Source organism: Pezoporus flaviventris, unplaced genomic scaffold (assembly GCF_033815535.1).
Source record: "Pezoporus flaviventris isolate CSIRO_AGI_PZ_B2104156 unplaced genomic scaffold, CSIRO_AGI_Pfla_v1 ptg000045l, whole genome shotgun sequence".
Classification (NCBI taxonomy): domain Eukaryota; kingdom Metazoa; phylum Chordata; class Aves; order Psittaciformes; family Psittacidae; genus Pezoporus; species Pezoporus flaviventris.
In genome coordinates this window covers 29,603,816-29,625,385 of record NW_026892593.1, presented here as the reverse complement: position 1 = coordinate 29,625,385, position 21,570 = coordinate 29,603,816, and the positions used below count along the sequence as shown (strand labels likewise).

General features: G+C 36.5%; 1 protein-coding gene across 4 annotated transcripts in view; it reads right to left on the bottom strand.

Moving 5' to 3' along the window:
* SLC16A7 (solute carrier family 16 member 7) overlaps positions 1-21,570 on the bottom strand; it is a 75,978-nt gene that overhangs the window by 17,826 nt on the left and 36,582 nt on the right. For all 4 annotated transcript variants that reach the window (XM_061467818.1, XM_061467817.1, XM_061467819.1 and 1 more), the window contains one exon: positions 14,503-14,745. In XM_061467818.1, coding sequence (XP_061323802.1) covers positions 14,503-14,716 — 214 coding nt within the window. In that variant the 5' untranslated portion in view covers positions 14,717-14,745. The remainder of the gene's footprint in view (positions 1-14,502; positions 14,746-21,570) is intronic.

The window sequence follows — 21,570 nt, the reverse complement described above, 5'->3', positions numbered from 1 at the left end:
TTTCCTGGAATCAGAATAATATTTTGTCATTTGAAAGCCTAACAGACATCGCAGAGAGAAAAAAGTCATAGCAGACTTTCAAAAGGCCCTGCACAGGATATTCAGTAGTTCCTATGAATGTAGGGTAGGGTTTATTCTCTGCAACTCAAATCATTACATTCTTTTCAGATAATGAACTCACAGTGAAAATTCAGCCAACTTCAGTTAAGATTAATATCGTCATTTGGATTTCTCTGTCTTCTATAAATTGCCCATCACATTAATGTTCACACAATATCCCATTTTTACCCTGCGCATCACCCTACAGTTTATTTATTTTCTCCCAGAATAATATTTTAACTAACTCATCTTGGAAATGATTCCTTATTTATTGTTACAGGCAAAAATATGTAATTTCAGAGAAAGCACAAGATACATGCTTCTTCCTGGTTGCTCCTTTATCAAATTCTTTTCTGATCTCAATTTTGCACTATATAATTAAACTACAAATTGAAAATACAGAAATTAAACTACAGATTGAAATACCTATGCTGTTTCCATGGACCACTTATTGTGAGTTATGGATCATTAAATCTCATCTACATAGTCAGAATATTTGTAAAGAGAAGTATAAATCTAGATGTATTTATAACTTGGAAGTGTCCTGAGAAGTCACTACATTTAGATCATTGTCAAAACATTGTAAGATTATTTCCAAATACATTTGCTATTTAACATATATGTATCATTCAGCTTAAAATGTACTGTATAGAAAAATCTTTCTAAAACATCATTTTATCATTATTTTCAGTATAATTTTTTAATAATATATAATAAAAGGCATATGGTGACTTGCAGTGGTAACAAATAGAAGCTTAAAAGTGGTAATTACCCAAATTCCTTTACAGCCTGTATATTAGATCATGTCTGAAGGACTGCACAAGATATGTGAATAATATTTAGTTCACAATGAACTGGAGGAGTGGGAAGAGAGAGGGAAGCAGGAACAAGGAAAAGGAAATAAAAGGGGGAGGGGAAAGGGAAAAGGAAAGAGAAGGGACAGGGAATTTATTTGTGTTTCAAAGATATCATGCAAAATGGGAACTGAGCAGTCTTACTAGATTTTGGCACTTAAGGTATTTAGAACGTAAGTGCAAACAATGGCAGTATATTAACAGGATCATACCAGGTACAGAATTTTACTTTTTCCCAGTATTTTATGAAAGGGGAGACTGAGAAACTGGGGAGGGGGTGGGGGGAACAAATTCAGTTGTCAAGCAAAAGTGAGAATCTTTGAGGAGGTTTGTTTGTCGTTTGTTATCCTGGTTTTAGACAAGTGAGAAAATAACATGAACGTATATTGAGAAAATCTGTTAAATTGTAAAATGATGTGTAAAGGTGAGACTGAAAATTCTTAATTTTCTTCCAGGTCAAAATTACTAAAGGCAATGTAAACTGTTAAATGCCTAGAAACATGAATGAAAAAAAAACAAACTAACACCAAAAAAAACACAAAACAACAAACCCTAGAATAATTAAAAGCCAAAAGTTATCAAAAGATAACTTTTTGGATCCCCTTATCAAAAATATTACTGAGATTTATGTGATGTTTTCCATCTTTCAACACATTTCTTTATTTCAGCTGCGCCTGCATCAGTAGCCTTTATTGAACCCTAGAGGAACTAGTAAATTTGGAGACAACTTATTGAACAGGTCCAGAATTCTGAAAGTGTTCAGATGAGCAGATATTTGCATATTCCCATACCCACCTGATATACTTTTTGTCCTCAGAGTTGAATTTGGCATCAAGTTGACCCTTACACCCATCTACAATAGAAAGAGCTTTTTACCTGACAGATCTTTAAAATTTTTAGATGTTTCCTATGTATAGTCACATGCCATTTATTTTGTGGATTGCATTAACAAATACACCTTCCATCTTTCCATGAAGTGTTATTGACCAAATCTTGATGACTTCCTTTAAGGAAGGAGAAAGTATGCCTTCCCCTGTGAAAACAATATTTCATAAAATACATCCAATTACTGAGTGAAAGAATAATGAGAAATTAGTAGACACAGCATGGGACTTAGGCAGTCCCAGGAACTATAAGGAATATGTTATGAGGGAATTCAGCAAAGGTCTTTATGGGATTTGTGTTTTGCCTGGACTAGACTGGAAACAACATGCAATAATATTCTCTTCACAGTCCTTTCCTTGTAGCAGCAGAGGATACACCTCCACAGACAAAGTATTCTGAAAATGCAAGGGTGGAGAGATGGGAGACATCTAGACCAGGTCTGCATCCATGCACAGGGAATATCTGAGCTCTGCTGCAAAATGCAACATGAAGTGGGTTGGTGATGTAGTGCTGTTCTCTTGCACTTGCAGATAGTATTTGTATGGCTTTTGATCCAGGCATATTTCCTTACATAGTGTGAAGAAATAAACAACCCACCACTGTCAGAAACCTTATTCTCCATCAAGTAATGTCAAGCAGTTTACTGATAATGATTGTGATGCATCATAAATTCAAAATAAATTAGTACCCATTAAAATATAGGCTTCCAATGATTTGTATTACAGATGCTGCCTAAACATAATGCATTCCTGGAGCCACTTTTCATCTAAGGAGCTATATTGATATTCTTCAGCCAGAACATATTAAAATAATCCAATGATATATACCCACTTCTCTAAGGACTTAACATGTGTGCCTGTGAGGAGAATATTACTTAGGTTTAATAATGAAATAAGTTATTTTCTTTCCACAGCAGGAGCTGTTTCTTTAGGAACTTTTAACATCTTACTGAAAGCAATTGGTTAGAAAGCTGTCTGATCTAGGCTATATGTATATCTGAACACCTTGTCAGGTAAAGTTTTTATAACATAAGGAGAAATGATCCATAAAAAATTCTAAGACCAAATTTGTTCTTGTCTTAATCCCATATGCACTTCAGCTCTGTTCCTCTGAGAATAGGGTCAAGTGCTTTGAACTCAGGTTACTGTTTACATTTGAATAAGTAAATATGGAAAGCTAAATCACGATGGCAATGGTTTATATAACCTTGCACACTCTTTGCACAGGTATAAACTATGGCACTGTGTGAAAGACAAGAGAATCACCCCCACGTGTACTATCTTTGTGAAATGGTATTTGATTTTTAAGGAACGATACATAAAATTAGAACTAGCATTGCATGAAACTCTTTTATGCTTCAACATTCATTTTATTCCCAAGCTGGAATAAAAATACAAAGTCTCAGAATTTTCAGCTGAATTAAAACTCTTCAAGTAAGTCACGCTAAAATATCACAAATATCTATCATACAAACAAACAAATTAGGAAAATTAACTATCTAGCATACCCATGATCTAATTCTTCCTCTTAGCTATTCAAAATAATTGCAAACATTTTGTTTCAATTCATTTAGTATTATACTGCATTTCATCACCAAATAATCTTAAAAAAAAATGCAGCACTACAGTTTATTAATTTAACACAAGTCAAATTGCTGGACTGTGTTACTTATTATTGTATATGCAGCCACATAACACACACTGGACGCCATTCTGAGTTGAACTGCCCCATCACATTCTGGGAGGTGCAGTCCTTCGGCAAGTCCAGCCCATAGGAGAGAGAGGTTTCTGAGGTGCTTTGGGTTGTTTCGTTTTTGTCAAACCTTTTTTTTTGAGATTTTCCCTAACTTTCTATGACAATAAAAATGTGTTAATCAAAAATTATTTTCAGGCACCAATACCTACAACCACCTCTAATGTGGAATAATTCTCTTCTCACATGAGAATCATATAATTTCAGGTCACCAGTTGAAAGTGTTTCGGTACAGTTTGTTACTTCAATGAATAACTAGAATGATCCTTACAGTCACGGTGCCCCATTCTCCACTCCTCAGTGCACTTCGCAGCGCTGGAACTCTATGGAATCCAATAAATTAAAATTGAAGTTAGGAGACTCATACTCCTGGTCAAATTGTACTTTGTCCTTAGATTTTTATTTTTTATTTATGAAGCAGAAATAATCTTACTGACAAATGAGTCAAATATTTAATCAAATTACTTTAATAAAGTGAATACCACCAGTTTTTTCAAGCACTGTAAATCCTCAAAGCTAATCTTCTATATTTTATTTACATTTTATTTGGGAGAAAATACGTGACTCATTTATGAATGTCTTTTTTAGGTTGATATAAATAAAAATGAGATTTTAATGAGTGCCTCTGGAAGCACTTAAATCATTGAAGACATGCTCTCGAGAGATATTGTTGTTACAAACACCTATGGATAGGATACTTGCATAATTATATAAACATATTTACACGTTGACTTTAGGCTGGTAAAAAACTTATTTTAACCTTTTAACCATGGTGTCCATACTTGGAGTCCCAGGCATTTATTTCACGTGTCTCTAACAAAAACATAACATCATCAGTGAAAAGCATCACTATGTATACCAATGAATCTGTTAGAAGGTTTTCTACTGTCCTTTGTTTTTGTTTTTTTTAAATCCAGTGTCATTAGCTAACTGTGACTTAAGAACATTTGGCTATAAATTCAAAGAAAACATGCAGATTCACCATATGAAGGATATGACCTAAAGTTCTTTATCAATAATGGGCCTATTTTATTTCTTTTCTTTTCCTGTGTTTTGCTGGGCAGATGTCCAGGTAAATTAACTAACTAACTAATATTTATATTGTCATAAGTAACATTATGTTGCTCCTCACCATCTTTAAAGCATTATGTTCCTTAATTAAAAGTTTTGTTGCAACTTATAGAGTCTTGGTTTCCTATGGATTTAATAGTTCCTGCATTGACAGTCTTTGAGTATCCAGAAGTAAAACTTCTTGCACTTTGTTTATTTACTTGCTGCTCTGGAATTTAAAGCTATTCTGATTAGGCAAATAAAACCAGATTCAGGTACTTAATTACACACACTCAAAGCTTAGCAACATCATAATTAGGAAAGGTCAATTCTGCAATTTAGGGACATGCCAATAATTCAAACAGTTTAGAACAGAATTTCTCTTGAAGCATTTCTGAATGAAACTTGACTTCCAAGGACACACGTTTACTTCCCCTTCTAGGGAAGGCCGAAAAGGACATCTGTTACCTGTCTTTGCCAGTTCGACCCTGAAGCCACTGGCACAGTCATTGGGAAGTCATAACATTAAGTTATATTCTACATAATATAATTATATAAAATAACAAGATTATAATCAGCACGTTATATTCTACATATAACATATATCATGTTATATTCTACATAATCAGCACGTTATATTCTACATATAACATATGTTATATTCTACATAATATAATTGTATAAAATAACAAGATTATAATCAGCACGCATCTGCAAATCTGGAAGCAGCATGTGCGGGACAGAGAAGCTCATTCTTGTAGAAAAAAAATCAGTCAACTCTGTTCCTGGAAAACAAAGGATTTCTCTACAGGAGAGCAGTATGAATAAGGTTTGTACAGACAAAATTGGCACTGCCAGCTGATACTGACAGGGAAGTGTTACAAACAGGGCTTTAAGTCATTTCAAGAATAGAAGAAAATATAACAGATCCATAGATTTTTATCAGCTTACAATCAGCTGCAAAAGACTGTAAACTTGGTCAATTATTAGACAAACTAGCTATTCTCCTGGTTGTGTTTTTTTCTTAGCTGGTGATGGAAGAAAGGGAATTATGGGTATCAGGAAACTCATTGTAAAATTAGAGAAGATTTACAAGTTAATATGTAATCTTAAAATTACCAGGTGTTTTTAATAGTTTCAAAACTGGTGCAACTGCATCAGCGTCACTGAAACACAGGGGAATTACAACACATGCAATGTATAAGAGGTAAATTAAAGAAGAAAAATCAAACTTTAACCAGAACAAGGTCAAAATCGCTAACTATAGGTACATATCTCTAACAGGAACATTCTTAGATTTAAGGTCTCTATAATATATTGTGATGTAATGTATTGTACAGGGCAACAACCATGTAGGGTAGCATCACCTCAGATTTGTGCCAGTCTTCCTCTAGGTTCATTTACCACTAAAAAGACACAGACGTCTTTAAAACAAGACTTATTTGATGTGTTTTGAACATTTAACTTGGGAAGGGATGAATGAGAAATTCCTGATTTCACTGACTGACAACAGATGTCTACACAACTGGATCAAATGTAGGTGCCTAGGCTAAGAAAGACGAAATAGGAATCCTGGCCATATAATCCCTAGCTACTATTGTTAAAAAGGGTAGCACTACTCCTTTCAAAATTTTCTAAAAGTCAAAGCATTTAACAATAAGTGGTTCAAAGCAGCATACATAGAAAACCAAACAGGGCACATGTTCCCATCATCAGTGAGGAAGTGTTACTAGAAGTGTTTGAACTGGATGAGGAAATCAATGTATTATTTCACAATACAGTCGCCTATTTTAATCACATTCTTCCATTTGGTTGTCTAGTCGTAGTACATATTTGCCTGAACAAAAGTCAGGTAACACTGCACTGAAAATGATTAACTGTTTCGTGACAATTAAAAACCCCCTTCCAACATTTGTGGAAAAGAAAGGTAACCTTTCCTTTTGGTTTTATGCGCCAACATGTGTTACCTGATGAAGATGCAAAGTTTTTTGTGCTCTTTGACATTAGCAATCTTAATAGAATATCACTGTTACATGAAAAGGTTTTGACTCATTAAAAACTCTTCCTACCTATGTTCCTCTACATCTCACATGTGACCTCTGCAAAAAAAAAATTCAAAGCTAGCTGATCAATTAAAATAATGTTTAAAGTAATTATAAAAGACAATTCAAAACCACCTCATTCTTTGATTTCTGTTGCTCTCCTGGCATCAGCATAAACCCATCACTAAGTCCCTGGTCCACTTACCTCTGTTAATAAATATAGATTTACATGTCTTCATGTACTGCAGTAAAAGTCTCAGCTGTTGCCATTTGATACTGGCTTAGAATATTTTCTAAACATATCAGTGCAACTCTGTTTTCCTTGAATATACCCTTCAAAATAAACAAGGGAATAGTTCTTAGACATTCCAAAACAATGGACCAGTAAAATTCTATAATAAGGTCTTTGTAAAGTGCTGGGTTTATTATTTTATTTGAAGTGCTGGTGTGACTACAATGTTATACAAAAGCTTTTCCTTCCACACAGTACTTCTCCGGTATCTGCTTAAATATCTCATGGTTTCCAGTTGTGCAAGACCATTGTTTCATTACCTTTGAATTACCCGACACACATCACAAATACAACCATTGTATGATCCAGTGATATGAAAAACTATATGGGAACTAATCCAACATTATTAGTACACAGAAAATAAGCATTCTTTAGTCAAAGATTTACAAGCTCAATGAACATATCAAAGGCCTCTGTTTGTCCCTTGATAACTTTCTCAAACAAACCCAAAGTTTAAGCCTCTTAGAAAATGTATTTTATGATGCATGTTATTTATTATTGTTCGACTTTGGCCCATTACTTGAAACGAAGTGGGAGAGAAAAAAGAATCTTTTTTTCAGATAAAAAAGCCATCAATATTGATTACTTACAGAAATCCCTCAGTATAAAACCAAATGAAGATCAAAGCACAAAGCCTACTTAACTACTTCACTAATGTTCTGTAGGTAATCCACATTGCCTACTTATATGCAAATAAGAACTGTTTTAGTAAAGGGTTTGAGTTAACTAAATTTAAATTACCGCAAATATTTCTATGCTATGCATCAATTCATTACAAATAACCTATGTTTTGGATACTTCTTTGCAAAGAGGTTCGTAGCAGCACTTCTTCATTGCATAATGTCTTTCTGACAATTACTCAAAATTAACGTAAGTATACAATAAAAGATAGAAAATACCAACCCTTATTTCTCTCAGTGAGCACATGCCCTTAACTTTGAAACTGGCTTCCTGAGCGTAGCTCAGTAGATCCCAGTAAAAACTAAATTTCGTGAAAACTTGACAAAAGGCACTGAATATTTAACAGTTAGGTCTTATATGTTCAGCCAAACATAGAAAGTTGCTAAGTAAAATACCAGCTTGCTCCTGTAGATAGGACAAGAAAGCTGTTTGGAAATAAAAGTATAAAACCATCTATGTATAAAACCGTCTACAACAGTTCAGCTTTTTACCATCTTTCTTCCCATGATGATTTTAAAGAGTGTTTTCTAAACTTTAGGGAAGGCCTGCCTTTAAAACAGGCATTGCTACTGCAGAACACTGCCCTACCAGGTACAGTTTTACTGAATCTCAGAACCTTCCAAGAAACATTAAGAAGTGGCTGTATTACCCTTAGGAAGCTTTATCAGGCTTCCTTAGTATTCAGGTCTTCTGTTTTTAAAAACTGAACTACTGTAAATTTGTAATATTTTTGTTGCTATTGATATCTCTTTTTTGTATTTATCTCCACTTGTTAGTAAGATTCAAACTGCTCCGTTCTTCTGTCACCTTGTTATGTTATGCCTTCTTTTACTTTATCTATGTCTCAAATTAACTTGCAATAGATGTTTTACGTATATTTTAGGCTAAATATGAAGTATTCCCTTATGCCCATGAGGCATTCAGAAAGTTGGTAAGTTCTGCTTTCAAGGACACTCTAAATGAGGTTATTAAAATTCAACATTTTGCATATGATGGAGAAAAACATTTGTCCCTGACAACAAAGAACAGAGGTCATAGGAATAAGAAAGCTTCTTCATCTCTTTATCCATGGCCACTGAATGTCTTGTGCCAGTATTTGTAAAACCAAAATAAGAAAATGTTACCAGGGAGGAAGAAAAGTGTAGGAGTCCAGCTCCCGTCCAAAAGTAAAAATCCATAACCATCTGTTGTTTGTGTTACAAGGATTTCACAACTGTCATCTCCATGGTACGCGCCATTTCATCTTCGCAGCAATATCACTGAAACACCCACTGAGATAAAATCACAAATATTTTGAACATACCATATGATATGTTATTTTCCAAATTAATATTTGGAAAATCAAAACGGGAACTTGTCTATAGGTTATTTTTGTCTTGTCACATGAAAAATCCTTTAAGGGTTTGCTCCTCTTTGGAAATACTTAAACTCAAACTTGAATAACTTAAGAAATATAGAAGGAGAGGAAGTTATTAAATGCTTAATTAAGTGTGCTTTGAAAAATCGTTAATGGCCACTACTCACACTTATATAGCACCTTTCCAAATATGCTTTTTGAAGGTGCTCTTAAAACTATTTACTTAGAAATATCATCTAGAATTTAAACTAACCTTTTTTTTTGTGAACTTCAGATCAGCAAGGCTATACCACATTTCACAGATGGGTATGGCTTGAAGGATTTATCACAGAATCATCTGTCAAGCTAATCTCTATAACCACATCTATAATCACATGCAAAACAAAAACAAAGCCAAATAACATTAAAAAAAACAACAAAAAACCCTAGAAGAGCAAAAACCAAACCCAAATCTGAAATTGTCCTTGAAAAAAATGACAGAAAAAGACTTCAAGACCAGTGAATAAACCAACTGCTTTTTCCCTAAGGAAATCTAAAACTCAAGGTCAGCTGTGTCTGAAATCACCAGACCTGTCACATGGCTTTCATAGCTGCCACTAAGGCTCCTATCAAACCTATACTGAGAGCAATGAAAACATTTTTACTGGAAACAGATCAAGCTCTGATAAGAAGCTCTCTAACCACCTTTGGCTCTTAACACTGTGCAAAGCGAAAGGTGAAGTTTTGAAGAAGAGAAGAATGAACGAGGAACTTGAGGTCAAACGTATTTGATCTTTTCCTTGAGTTTCTTAATGTTTGTGTGTTAGAGAATAAATACGATTCTATAAGTACGTGAATACATAGTTTGCGTACATAAGAATATATACATGCGCACATGCTTTATAAATATATTTTTGTAAACATAAAGAAACACAGGTTGTCCTGTCAGAATAATGCACATAATTCTATTTTATCCCAGCGCCTGTCCTCCAGTAACAAAATTTTGGTGGTCTCATTCGTAGTCCCTCGGGTGTAGGAGTCCATCACAAAACCACCACCCTTAATATAATACAATCAACAGTCTCTGCTCAAGAGAGACAGAAGAAGGAGTTGCCATGGAGACTGAACTATTGTGCTTCTCCAGAGGATGCTTTTTTCAAGCATGGGATGAACAGTGGAGTCCATGCAGTACCTGTAACCTTGATCACATCACAGGATCTTGCTTTTTGGGATGGCTTTTTAGTAAACTCTTACAAACATCCAGGAGATAAGAGGGGGGTGTGCGGAGGGAAGAGAGAGCTTAAGAAAACAAACAACCAAAAAAAAAAACATTAAACAAAAACAATCACAAACTCCAGTATGAAAGTGAATATTATGCCAGACAGAGAAGGGAAAAGAGTTTCATATTGATTTGATTTATCAGATTTGCCACCTCTGCCTAGTGCTTTCCTAACAGGGTGAATGCTGTGCTTGACCTGTTTGCTGGAATTAACCAGGACTGCAGGAGACCATATGGATTGCCAGATGGTCTGCTATAATTTAATGCCATTTATTCTAAGTATGAAGTAAGTGATAAACATAATTAACATTCTTCTAGCTCCTTACTGGATGCTTTTTATTAGGTTTTTAGTTTAGTTGTTTTTTTTTTTCCCCAGGAATTGAAAGGTAAGTTAATACCTTGTTACTGAAACACAGATGCCAGCTAATTACTGCAAGAGGCTGCAGCCTCTAAAGCAAAGAGTGTCTGCACAGACTCCAACTTATTCACTGACCCCACTGTGATGACTAATAGGTTGAATGCTAAACTCTAATGAGGATGACAGATCTTAGATGTTTTCAGGTTACCTTAATTAGCAGTAAGATGAACAAAGTTTGTCACAGACATACCTATAACACTTCATAGTAAACAATGCACCTTGTACTCATGGTCTAAACGCATATTTCACATTACAGCACATCAAATGCTAAGGAATCAAACCACCTTGAGACAGTAAAAACAATGGAATGACTTCCTTCAGAAATGTTTTTCCTGATTGCTATTTCATATTTTGCCAGTGATTGTCTAAATGGCCTATTTTTTAGGAAGTAGTTCTAGAGAAGCTATGGCTTCAAAGAGTGTTTATATCAGGCAGGGTTGTCATTCTCAGCATTTTAAAACCACAAGTCTGTAACAAGATACCTAAACAACTTTGCCTAGTGTTTCTGTACTGATAATCTTCATAGTGACTGGAGTAGGTGTTAGCAAGATGAACCGTAAATCATTTCGTAATTGTTAATGTCAACGTACACATGAACTTAGTATGCTGGTACCCAGAACAGTAAAAAGTAGTATTAGAGAAAATGCAGAAGCACTGAATGCTTTGTATTGTACATGAAAAGCTGTGTTCATTGAACAGATAAAAATGACCACACCTAAACATCCAGACTACCAGTATATGAAGGGTGCCTACAAGGACGCTGGAGAGGGACTCTTTATCAGGGACTGTAGCATTCATGGATGGGTGTTGGGACCAGTCTTGTTCAATACCTTTGTAGGCAACAAGGACAGTAGGTTTGAGTGTACTCTCAGCATCAAGCTGTGTGGTTCAGTTGATACGCTGGAGGGAAGGAATGCCATCCAGAGGGACCTTGACATGCTTGTAAGGTGCGCTGATGCCAACCTCGTGAAGTTTAAACAAGCCAAGTGCAAGGTCCTACACCTGGGTCGGAGCAATCCCAGGCACAGCTACAGGTTGGGCAGAGAAGAGATTCAGAGCAGACCTGCGGAGAAGGACTTGGGGGTGTTGGTTGATGAGAAAATGAACATGAGCCGGCTTCAGTGTGCGCTTGCAGCCCAGAAAGCCAACTGTATCCTGGGCTGCATCAAAAGGAGCATGACCAGCAGGTCAAAGGAGGTGATCCTGCCCCTCTACTCTGCTCTTGTGAGACCTCACCTGGAGTATTGTGTGCAGTTCTGGTGTCCTGAACATAAAAAGGACATGGAACTGTTGGAACAAGTACAGAGGAGGACCACGAGGATGAGCAGGGGACTGGAGCACCTCCCATATGAGAACAGGCTGAGAAAGTTGGGGCTGTTCATCCTGGAGAAGAGAAGGCTGCGTGGAGACCTCATAGCAGCCTTCCAGTATCTGAAAGGGGCCTATAGGGATGCTGGGGAGGGACTTCATTAGGGACTGTAGTGATAGGACAAGGGGTAACGGGTTAAAACTTAAATAGGGGAAGTTTATAGATTAGGTATAAGGAAACACTGTTCTTTACTATGACGGTGGTGAGGCACTGGAACAGGTTGCCCAAGGAAGTTTTGAATGCTCCATCCCTGGTGGCGTTCAAGGCCAGGTTGGACAGAGCCTTGGGTGACTTGGTTTAGTGTGAGGTGTCCCTGCCCACAGCAGGGGGATTGGAACTGGATGATCTTAAGGTCCTTTCTAACCCTAACCTTTCTATGATTTTACGATTTGCACCTGTAGTGCTAATAAAACTTGTTGAACACGGTTGTCAGAATAATAGCAGAAATGGATGACAGAAATGGCATAAATTAAATGTTATTCAAAGAGTAAAACAAAAGTACCTGTGCTATAAAGTAAATCTGCCTTTAGAAAATATAACTTTCATTGGAAAAAGTGGTGAAAAAGGGTCCAGGTAAAAAGTCACAGCATAGGGAATGCAGAAACAAACTCCAGCATTTCAACACTTGTGTTTTTCCCTTGTTACAGATGAGTCCAGCCCTTGTTCAGGGGCCTCAACAGTTACACATCTATACTCCACAGTGTGAATGCTGTTGCAGCCTTCAGAACTGACTACATTAGAGGGGACCTGATTGTGATGGGACATATCTGCTCTTTTACTTCACTCTTGATTGTATTAGTTCAAGATACTTCTTCACCTGTTGTATTTTGGTGAATCAGTTACAGTTGCCGGTCCTATAAAATCCTGTAGGATTCTCCACTAGTATATGAATAAGTCATGATTTTCTACTACTATGTGAATAAAAAAGGGATCAAAATATCTGAACAGCAAGCTTTTGTTGATATTGACACCACCCATCAAGATGCCTTTATAAGGTCCCCATCTCCCCCAGCATTTGAAAGAAGAATGCATTTTACTATCCCATTAACTGAAAAATATTTACCTGAGGTGCTTGAGCTAATGCTATGCTGACTGCAGGTTCATTTTTACAGTCAGAAGGGAAAAACAGCTAGAGAGAACCACCCAGGTAACCTGTTTCCTCTCTGTAGGTACATACCGCTCTTCCCTGACTGCTAAAGGATGTAGGGTCATTTAGGTGTCAAAATGTAGGTGGGTTGAAATCAGAGATCAAAACAAGACTTCACGCTTCCTTCAATAGGTTGCTTACTGGAGCTGGTAATACCACACTTTACTATTACACAGACAACACTTCTGAAAAATATTGGAGTGGTGCTCTTCAGTGACCAAAGATATTGAATCTCATTGTGCTACTGGCACAATATTTTCTGTTTCTATGTATATACATTTATACATTTGTATATATACATACACGCACATATACGTAACTGCATGCATTTGATTGCCTCATCATTGCAAACAGTCTGATATGGTGCAAATCATTACCTTGTAACATTCAAAGAAAGGGCAATGTCAGGCCTATTATAAAATAATTATAAAATAACATAGCCTCTTACTCAAACCTCAGAACTTGCCTGAAAAAGTCTTTTGCCTAAGTCACAGCTAGCTCCCACCAATACTTAAAAAAATAAATAATCTGAAAGAATGAAGAAATCAAGCAAACCCTAAGTCTTAGAATCTGATGGACACAAAACCTACCAAAGCAGGTTTGGCCCTTAGTACTTAAACACGGCTTTATACTTTAAAAGTCTTTTTCATCTGTCATGCTCTTTAGTTGCTTTCTCACAAGAAAAAAATATATCAGAGAATTTATATTCACTGTTCATTTCAGTCCCAAAGCTAATATTTTCTACATAATAGCTGTCATACAGATGACACATAGGAAACATCACTCTTGGCCTAAATGGAAAGTAGGATTTTATTTTAGGGGAACTAAAGACAAGACACAAAACCCCCCTCTACAAAGGAATATCTTTGTTTGACTAATGAACCCTCATTGCTATTATAATTTTCTGTGTTTAAGCCTCATCGTCTGACCTCCTGAGAGATCTCACAGAGGCAGTGGAAACTGACCAAATGTACCTGCAGCCCCAGGAGAAGTTACATGGACATTGATTTGTTGGAAACTGTTGACTCTCAGAAACTAAATTTGGGGTAAGATTGCTAAACAGAATTAGGCACAGGAACAAACAAAAGGCCCTAAGGGGAAAATAAAAAGGAAGAGAATAGAGAATGCTTTAAAAAAGAAAGTAAACAGTGCTTTAATGATGATGTGGCTACCAGTAGTGCCTGTGTTTTGATAAATCCTTCGGGTAATAACAATAAAATCAGGCAGCAATTAAATACTTTAAGACCTTAGAAAAATAAAACCACTTATGATATTTGCAAATTTAACAAATATCTTACCTCCTGCATACATGACAGCCAACATTATCGATGATATCCAAGCTATCTCACTATATGATGTGTGGAAGATTTCTTGTATTTCTTTGAAGAATACTGTGATGGCTTTCGGGAATGCATAGGAAAATCCAATGGAGATAAAAGCGCCAAAGACCACAACCCATCCCCAACCTCCATCTGGAGGTGGGTACTCTGGTGCTGCTGTTGCTGGTGGCATATTTGATCTCTGTCTCTTCTCCAATTAGGCTAAAAGAGAAAAGAAGACGCAAGGTTTTAAACAGCTTGCTTTTGGTTTGGTTTGGTTTTGGTTTAGAAAACTACAGTATTCAATCATTATCTGCAGGGATTAGAAAGAATCCTCAGAGCAGAGACAAATGTCCAGCTTTACGGGGCCACAGAACCGCAAGTACCTGTTTTTGAAAGCAAAATCTGTTCTGCAAAAAACTTGTGGAAGAATATTTGTAATATCCCATTCGGTATCTGACAACCGTTACAAATTACTGATCTCAGTCACTGAAGTTGTATTTGCAATTAGTCACTTATAGGGAAGTGATGTGTTTGTGTGGGTTAATTTACGTAGTTCTACTTTCTACAGCATGGATTTAGTACAGGAATGAAACAGAAAAAAAAATCAATTGTGGAAATTTGACTTACAGGAAACAACAGAAGAAAATTACAGTAAATTATCAGTAAATGTCAATGTGTTACCAAGATTTACTGGCATCTCAGAAAAATCATCAGCAACAACAGTGAGGAGTAAATTCATTACATTTTTTTTTGTCATGTGCTGTCATTATCCACTTTTTGACCTTGTTGATATTTGCTGCTTATCAAATAAGAGCATCAAAAAGGTGAGTTCTAAGCAGAGATTTAAAATTCCCAGTGTATCCATAAAATAAATACAAAATCTTACAATCCCATATTGTACTCCTATTTTAAAATTTTTCATCTTCATTTAGTTATGTTGATATTACTTGCAGGAACAAGGTGAAGCTTGATGGTACTACTATTGCTCTGTTTCAACATGTCAGAAGACATCAGGAAGTCTTTCACGAATAACCTCACAAACTTTCCACAGCTATTCTCTGATTTAGAATTTGCCATAATACATGCCACCAGAGTGATATCTTATAGGAGTTATGAGAGGTGCAACCAACACGTTCAGGCAGCTCAAGAAATCACAGGAAATCCACATAAAACTCCTAAAGCCAGAAATAAATTTCATACTGTTATTATCATCCTGGCATCTAAAAACTTCAGCTTTCTACATTCTGTAAAATGTTTTTAGAAAACATAAAGTAGCAAGAATCCATTTTGTAATTCTGAGATTTTTCTAGTATCAAATCCCTCTACTATTAAACACAGAGCTGGAGTCCGCTGTGGTTTTTTTCTATGTAGTCCAGCCTACACAGATAGCTTGAACTAAAATTTCTCATTCCTCCCTGTTTCTTTCTTAGGCACTTCAGCAACTTGTTACTCCTGATTGGTCTCCTGCCACACCAGTATCAAAAGCTGTGGATGATAACAGTGTGTGGGTTGCTGTTATGCTAATGATTAGCAGCTAGTCTCTATGTGATTTCTTCCGTGCTACTTATGGCATATTCCAATTTCTCGTAGCAAACTGCATTACCAGTGGGAGTGATATGATTACCTTAACAAAAACTAAAAAAAATGAACTGTGTCAGCTTGTATTAATCTCTTGGGATAGCGCCTTGAGTACTTTCAGGGTAAACACCATGTAGTACTGTGTGCAATATATTCCACAAAACTGGCAAAGTGTTGCTTTTAAAATTATCTGTCACTAGGCCAGCCCTGTGATAGAAATCCACTGTACTTCTGACTCTCCACTTTACTGAAGCTGACTCTAGACATTACCCTGATATTGGCAGACTCCATAGGGAAGCTAAATCAAGCACTAACACATCTCACTCCTATGCAATGTTACAAAAGCCCAGGTAGTTTGACTTCTGCATCAGATAATATAGATTTTCTGCTGGCAATAGTATCTATTGTTCTGTACATACAGCATATAAATTTTTTTATATGCACGCCCAGAAAGAACCTCTGGCATGTACTTCGTTTCTGCATGGGCCTGCAGGTAGAAGATGGACAAGTATAGACAATTCTGGTTGCTGAGACTTAATTTTGGCAAAGAAGTTAAATACCAGTTTGTTTTGCTGGATCAGGACTCATTAAAAGGAAGAGTATCTCAGAGAGCCCATAATACCTTACAACACCCATAGTGACAACTGATGGCCTTCAAAAGCACAAAACCTCAAATTAGCATGAAAAGCAGCAATTTGTTTCTGTGAACTGCGTGACAGTAAACAACAGTTTGCTATCTGCCCCAGAAAGCTGTTGTTCTGCTCATCAGAGAAAACTTTAGGTTATTTCCTAAAAAAAAAATAATAAAAAAAAAAAAATAAAAGGTTAACTATTGTTTTATTACACTTCAAAGGTTTGAGCATATTTGTTTTCATATTTCATATTTATATCACAACACTTCTATCTGTATTATAAACTTTTAAAATGTCACAAAACATCAAGGCATTGCTTTCCATAAAAATGGAAAGGGATTATCAATTTATTGAGGAAGCACTCGTTTTCCTAAAAATAATACAAAAACACTTTGAAAAATCACTGCCACCACATTAGTTGGAAGACTGCTGAAAGTTCATGTCACTAAGGCATCGGTGTTTTGGAAAGATCCCATTATATCCACCCCTTTAGGGCAGCAGAACAGGCTCTGACAGTGTTCCGCTCTCTTCAAAGGTTTCACAGTAAACTAGGAGGGCATTAAGAAGAATAGCAAAAGGGCTCTGGCTGCTCCTATGCCTCAGTCTAGAGGCAAACTGCTGCAGAGCCCACTACATGGCCCTGTCTGCTGCTAACTTCCATTAGACTTTTTGCTGTCACAAAGAGCCTGGATCATTGTATCTCACACCTCCTGTTTATCCCACAGAGCAGAGTTAATAATAGCTTCCCTAATGTTCATTTATGATCATGATAGCCAATTTTAGCTTCAGTTAATAAAAGGTGACAAAAGAAAAAAAAAATACATGTTTGCACCAAAGGAATATAAAAAATATTCATTTTATCAGAAACATTAAATCTAATATTACCAATATCCCATAATATCTCAGGAGCTGAAGCAATTTTCTCTGGTAAAATCTGCACTCGATATCTCTGAAACGGAACTAAAGCAATCTAGCACTTTCACATACCTAGCTCTAATCTAATAGATTTGCACAGACAAGTGCAAAATCCATTAGCAATCAAAACAAAACAGCATATTAGATTGGTGGATATAAATGTTGACAAGGGAAGAAGCAGAAGAGGGGGGAATGAAGCGATGACAAGCAAAATGCCTTTCCAGAGTTCTCAGATATTATTATGGGCTGCAAAGAAGTAAATATGGTAGAAAGTGCAAAAACAGGCATGTGTGATGATGTTCATGTGAAAGACGCAGTACCAGACTAAGAAACAAACAAAAAAAAAAGGCAGCACTTGAGTAAATAAAGGTTGCCGGCAGCGTTTTTAGTCAGTCATATGAATTCCATCATGTGCTTCAAGCTAGAAAGCAAGCACTGCTCATACCTATGCTTTTATAGGCAAGCAGTGGGTGAGGAACGCTGCCTGTTCTCAGCCCAGGGAATCAGCTGGGGAATAGTGACTTAAGTGAGCCCTGAGTGAAGCCATCAATCTCCCTTCTCTCTGTCAGATACAGAAAGGTTGCTCAGCCTTTCCTTACCCTGAGTCAGACTGTGCACAAGGATTTTCTTCTAAGCTGCTTCTAGTTCCCTGTATAAATCCCATTTATGTAACCAGCGGATAAGAACATAGCCTACTGTAGTAACAGCTGCATGTGTCTAGTAACAAATAATAGGAGAGCAACAGGCACACTTTAGGAACATATTCAACACCTTTTATTATCTGGATCTCAGCACATTTGAACTTAATTAGGCAAATAAGAACTAGTGAATGAAAGAGAGAAAGACAGAAAAGGAGGGAAGAAGGAAAAAGGGGGAAAATAATAAAAAAAAAACGGCAAGTGAGCAACAAGGTCAATCTAAGAACAAATGCTACAGACAGATAACGTATCTTGATATCATGCACTGTAGACTTCAGTCAGTCATAATCAACCTGTTCAGACTGTTCTTGTACCAATGCTTCATTAAAATTCTGCAGTTCCCAGCTGCCAGAATCAGCTATCAATACAACAGCTTGTCAAAGAGTCTTCTGAGAAAGGGTTATGTTCTTCTTTTCCTTACAGAGATTCTGCTTTTAATGGGAGGCTTAGTTTTGTTTTTCTACAGCACTAGAGTAACTGCTTTCCTGATTGCATTTTGTCTGCCTTGTCCTCAGTATATGCCACATCAACCCCTGACTCAGCAGCCAGTTGTCCCAGAGTGGAGAAGTTGGCATGGGAAAAATCTTTCCCCTCTTGCTGTAGGATAGTAGGAATATTTGGCACACGCGTCTGCATTCCAGTTCCACTCAGTAAGCCAAGGACTGCAAAAAGCTTTGCAAATGCGCAAATTCAGTCTTAAAACATCCCTGCAGGATGATTGAGAAGTATGATCCACTTTCAGACAAGAAACAACAGGCTACATAACCTATGACTTGTCCCATATCAGTGGCAGAGCTGGGATGTGGACTAATGTCCAAGTAAGCTGTGAGTTATGACTGAGATTTTTCAGTACATGTGTGTTTTAGAAGCTCGTGAAGTAGCAAATGCAGATAAATAGTACTGCTTCATACTTGAGTTAGGAGCACAGGTGGAGTACAGTGTTTGCTTTAGAGATTTGAATAGTCTGCCGCTCTAACTTACCCTTAATGAATGTTAATTACATTGCTGTATTTGAATCAAATGACTTTGCGGTAGCATCAGTAAAATAATGAGCTATACAGGAATTATACTCTTATGAAATATCTGTGCTTAAATGCTGCAAAAGTATTAATTTTCTTATTTTATTAACAGCCATTTAACGATTTCCAAGCAGGATGGCAGGATAGTGGGCATCATCCCATCAAATGGTATTGCCTCACCAACTTCGACAGGCTATTGTCATTATCTTGTGAGCAAGATTCAGTATTTGAAGAAAAAACAAATAGTGACAGCTTTGTGAGAAGGTTCTGCTCTGACTTAGGATTTTTTCTTTTTTTGCAGAGAAAGGAAAGACGCAGAAAGGCTCTCACTGAAAGGCTCAAGCTTATTCCCTGCTTTTAGGTCTAACTACTCAGTTCTGCAGGCAAATTAGCTCCTAATGAGCTCAGTTATCCAGCCTTAAAAGAACTGGTTAATCGCTCTGAAAGAAGAAAATATCCTCTATTTTTTTTCTGAATGTTTGTATTCAGAGACTGAGGGGTATGCAATAAATGAAACCTAGGTAGATGACTGATACACTCAGAATCTCACTTTACTACCTTTTTTCCACTAGAGCCTAGCCTGCAGAACAAATACACCCTGTGTAAGGCCAAGACAGCTAAAATTTGCCCAGGCTACTTGGCATTTTAAAAGCTGTGGGGTTTTGTAAAATTTATCCAACAGGCTTGAATCAAAAAGCAATATCTGTGAATGCTTTCTAGACCTTTATGTGACAATAAAATAACTATATGTAGTATATTGTATTAAACCGTATTTAGGATTGTGTTAGGATTTACCGGTTTTGCTAAAAACCTAGGCTAACCTTTAGAAAAAAAAAAACCAAAACATCAGACCAACAAAAATCATCAGCCTCTTTTAATTTTAAAGCCTATTTCACTTCAACATTCAATAGCAAAATATCCAAGAATATTAAAATATATTACTAGAGATATTTTAAGTATAAGGCTATATCTTACTGAGAAAAAACAAACTTCCGTTTCCCTTGATGAGAAGAAGGAACTAGTTGTAAATATTCATATTCAAACATGGAGCTATTCAACCCATCCATAATTTACGGTTAAGAATCAATACTGTAGTATACTTGTCATCCCACTGGAACACTAACAAGTATGTGCTTGAAGACAGTGTGGGAAAGTAATAGCCCCTCACACATCCAAAGCAGGCATATTAATATCATTCTTCCAAATGCCTAGGAGGCTGGCAGAGGCAGGCTCCATGGAGGGAAGCAGAAGGGAGGGAAAGTTGCATGTTCTACGATAAAAATAAATGAACAATCCCAATAGCTTTCTTCTTAGCGTCTGGCACTATAATGGTCTGATTCTTAGTAACAGCATCAGCTGAGCAGATAGTTGGATGTAAAAGCAAAAACTGTTTGCTAAATTAAACAAGACTGATTGCAGATGAGAGTTCCTGATGTCTCTGGGAATGAGGAAAAGTCTAATTCACTTTTACCAAGTGTAATAAGTGGAATAAAGGCACATGTCATATAATTCCTTCTTCCTGTTTGAGGTCTCAAAATAGGATTACTGAGATAGAAGTGATCCCTGGAAGATATTGCCCTATAAAAGCAAAGATGCATAAATTATGCTGAGGAGTGTAATTAAAATCCCATTTGCACTAAGGCCCTGTTTCATCATGGTTTAAATAGAGGCTAAGAACAAACGTGATTACTAAGTCAGTCACTAAAGACAGATTTTTACAGAACTGGAACCCCAATCTGAAAAAAAAAATACATTGAAACTACATTGGAATTGTCACATCATTGAAATCAGATTTTGAGCACTGCTGAGTCAGTAGTGACATGACTAACAAAATTTGTAAAAGCTAATATTAATTCAGAATTTAATATTCAAGGGGATCTTGCTGGTTTTTGTTTGGGTTTGGTCTTTTTTAATCTCATATGTTGTGCTACCACATTCTCTCGGTATTCTCATCATCTGTATTCACAATTACAGTCATGGGTTGGACTTCCATTCATCATGTCTTCTGTTACTACCCTTTTCATTGAATATAAGGGAAACCTAACGACTGGCTCACTCTGGTTGAATAAATGCCTAGGTGACTAAAGTTAAGTGAAATGAACTCCAACCAGAGTGTTTGCAATTCTGATTTAATTACTTCAAAAAAAGCAGTCAGTAGAATATCTAGCTTATAGAGATTGACACTCCACCCAAATTTAAGTC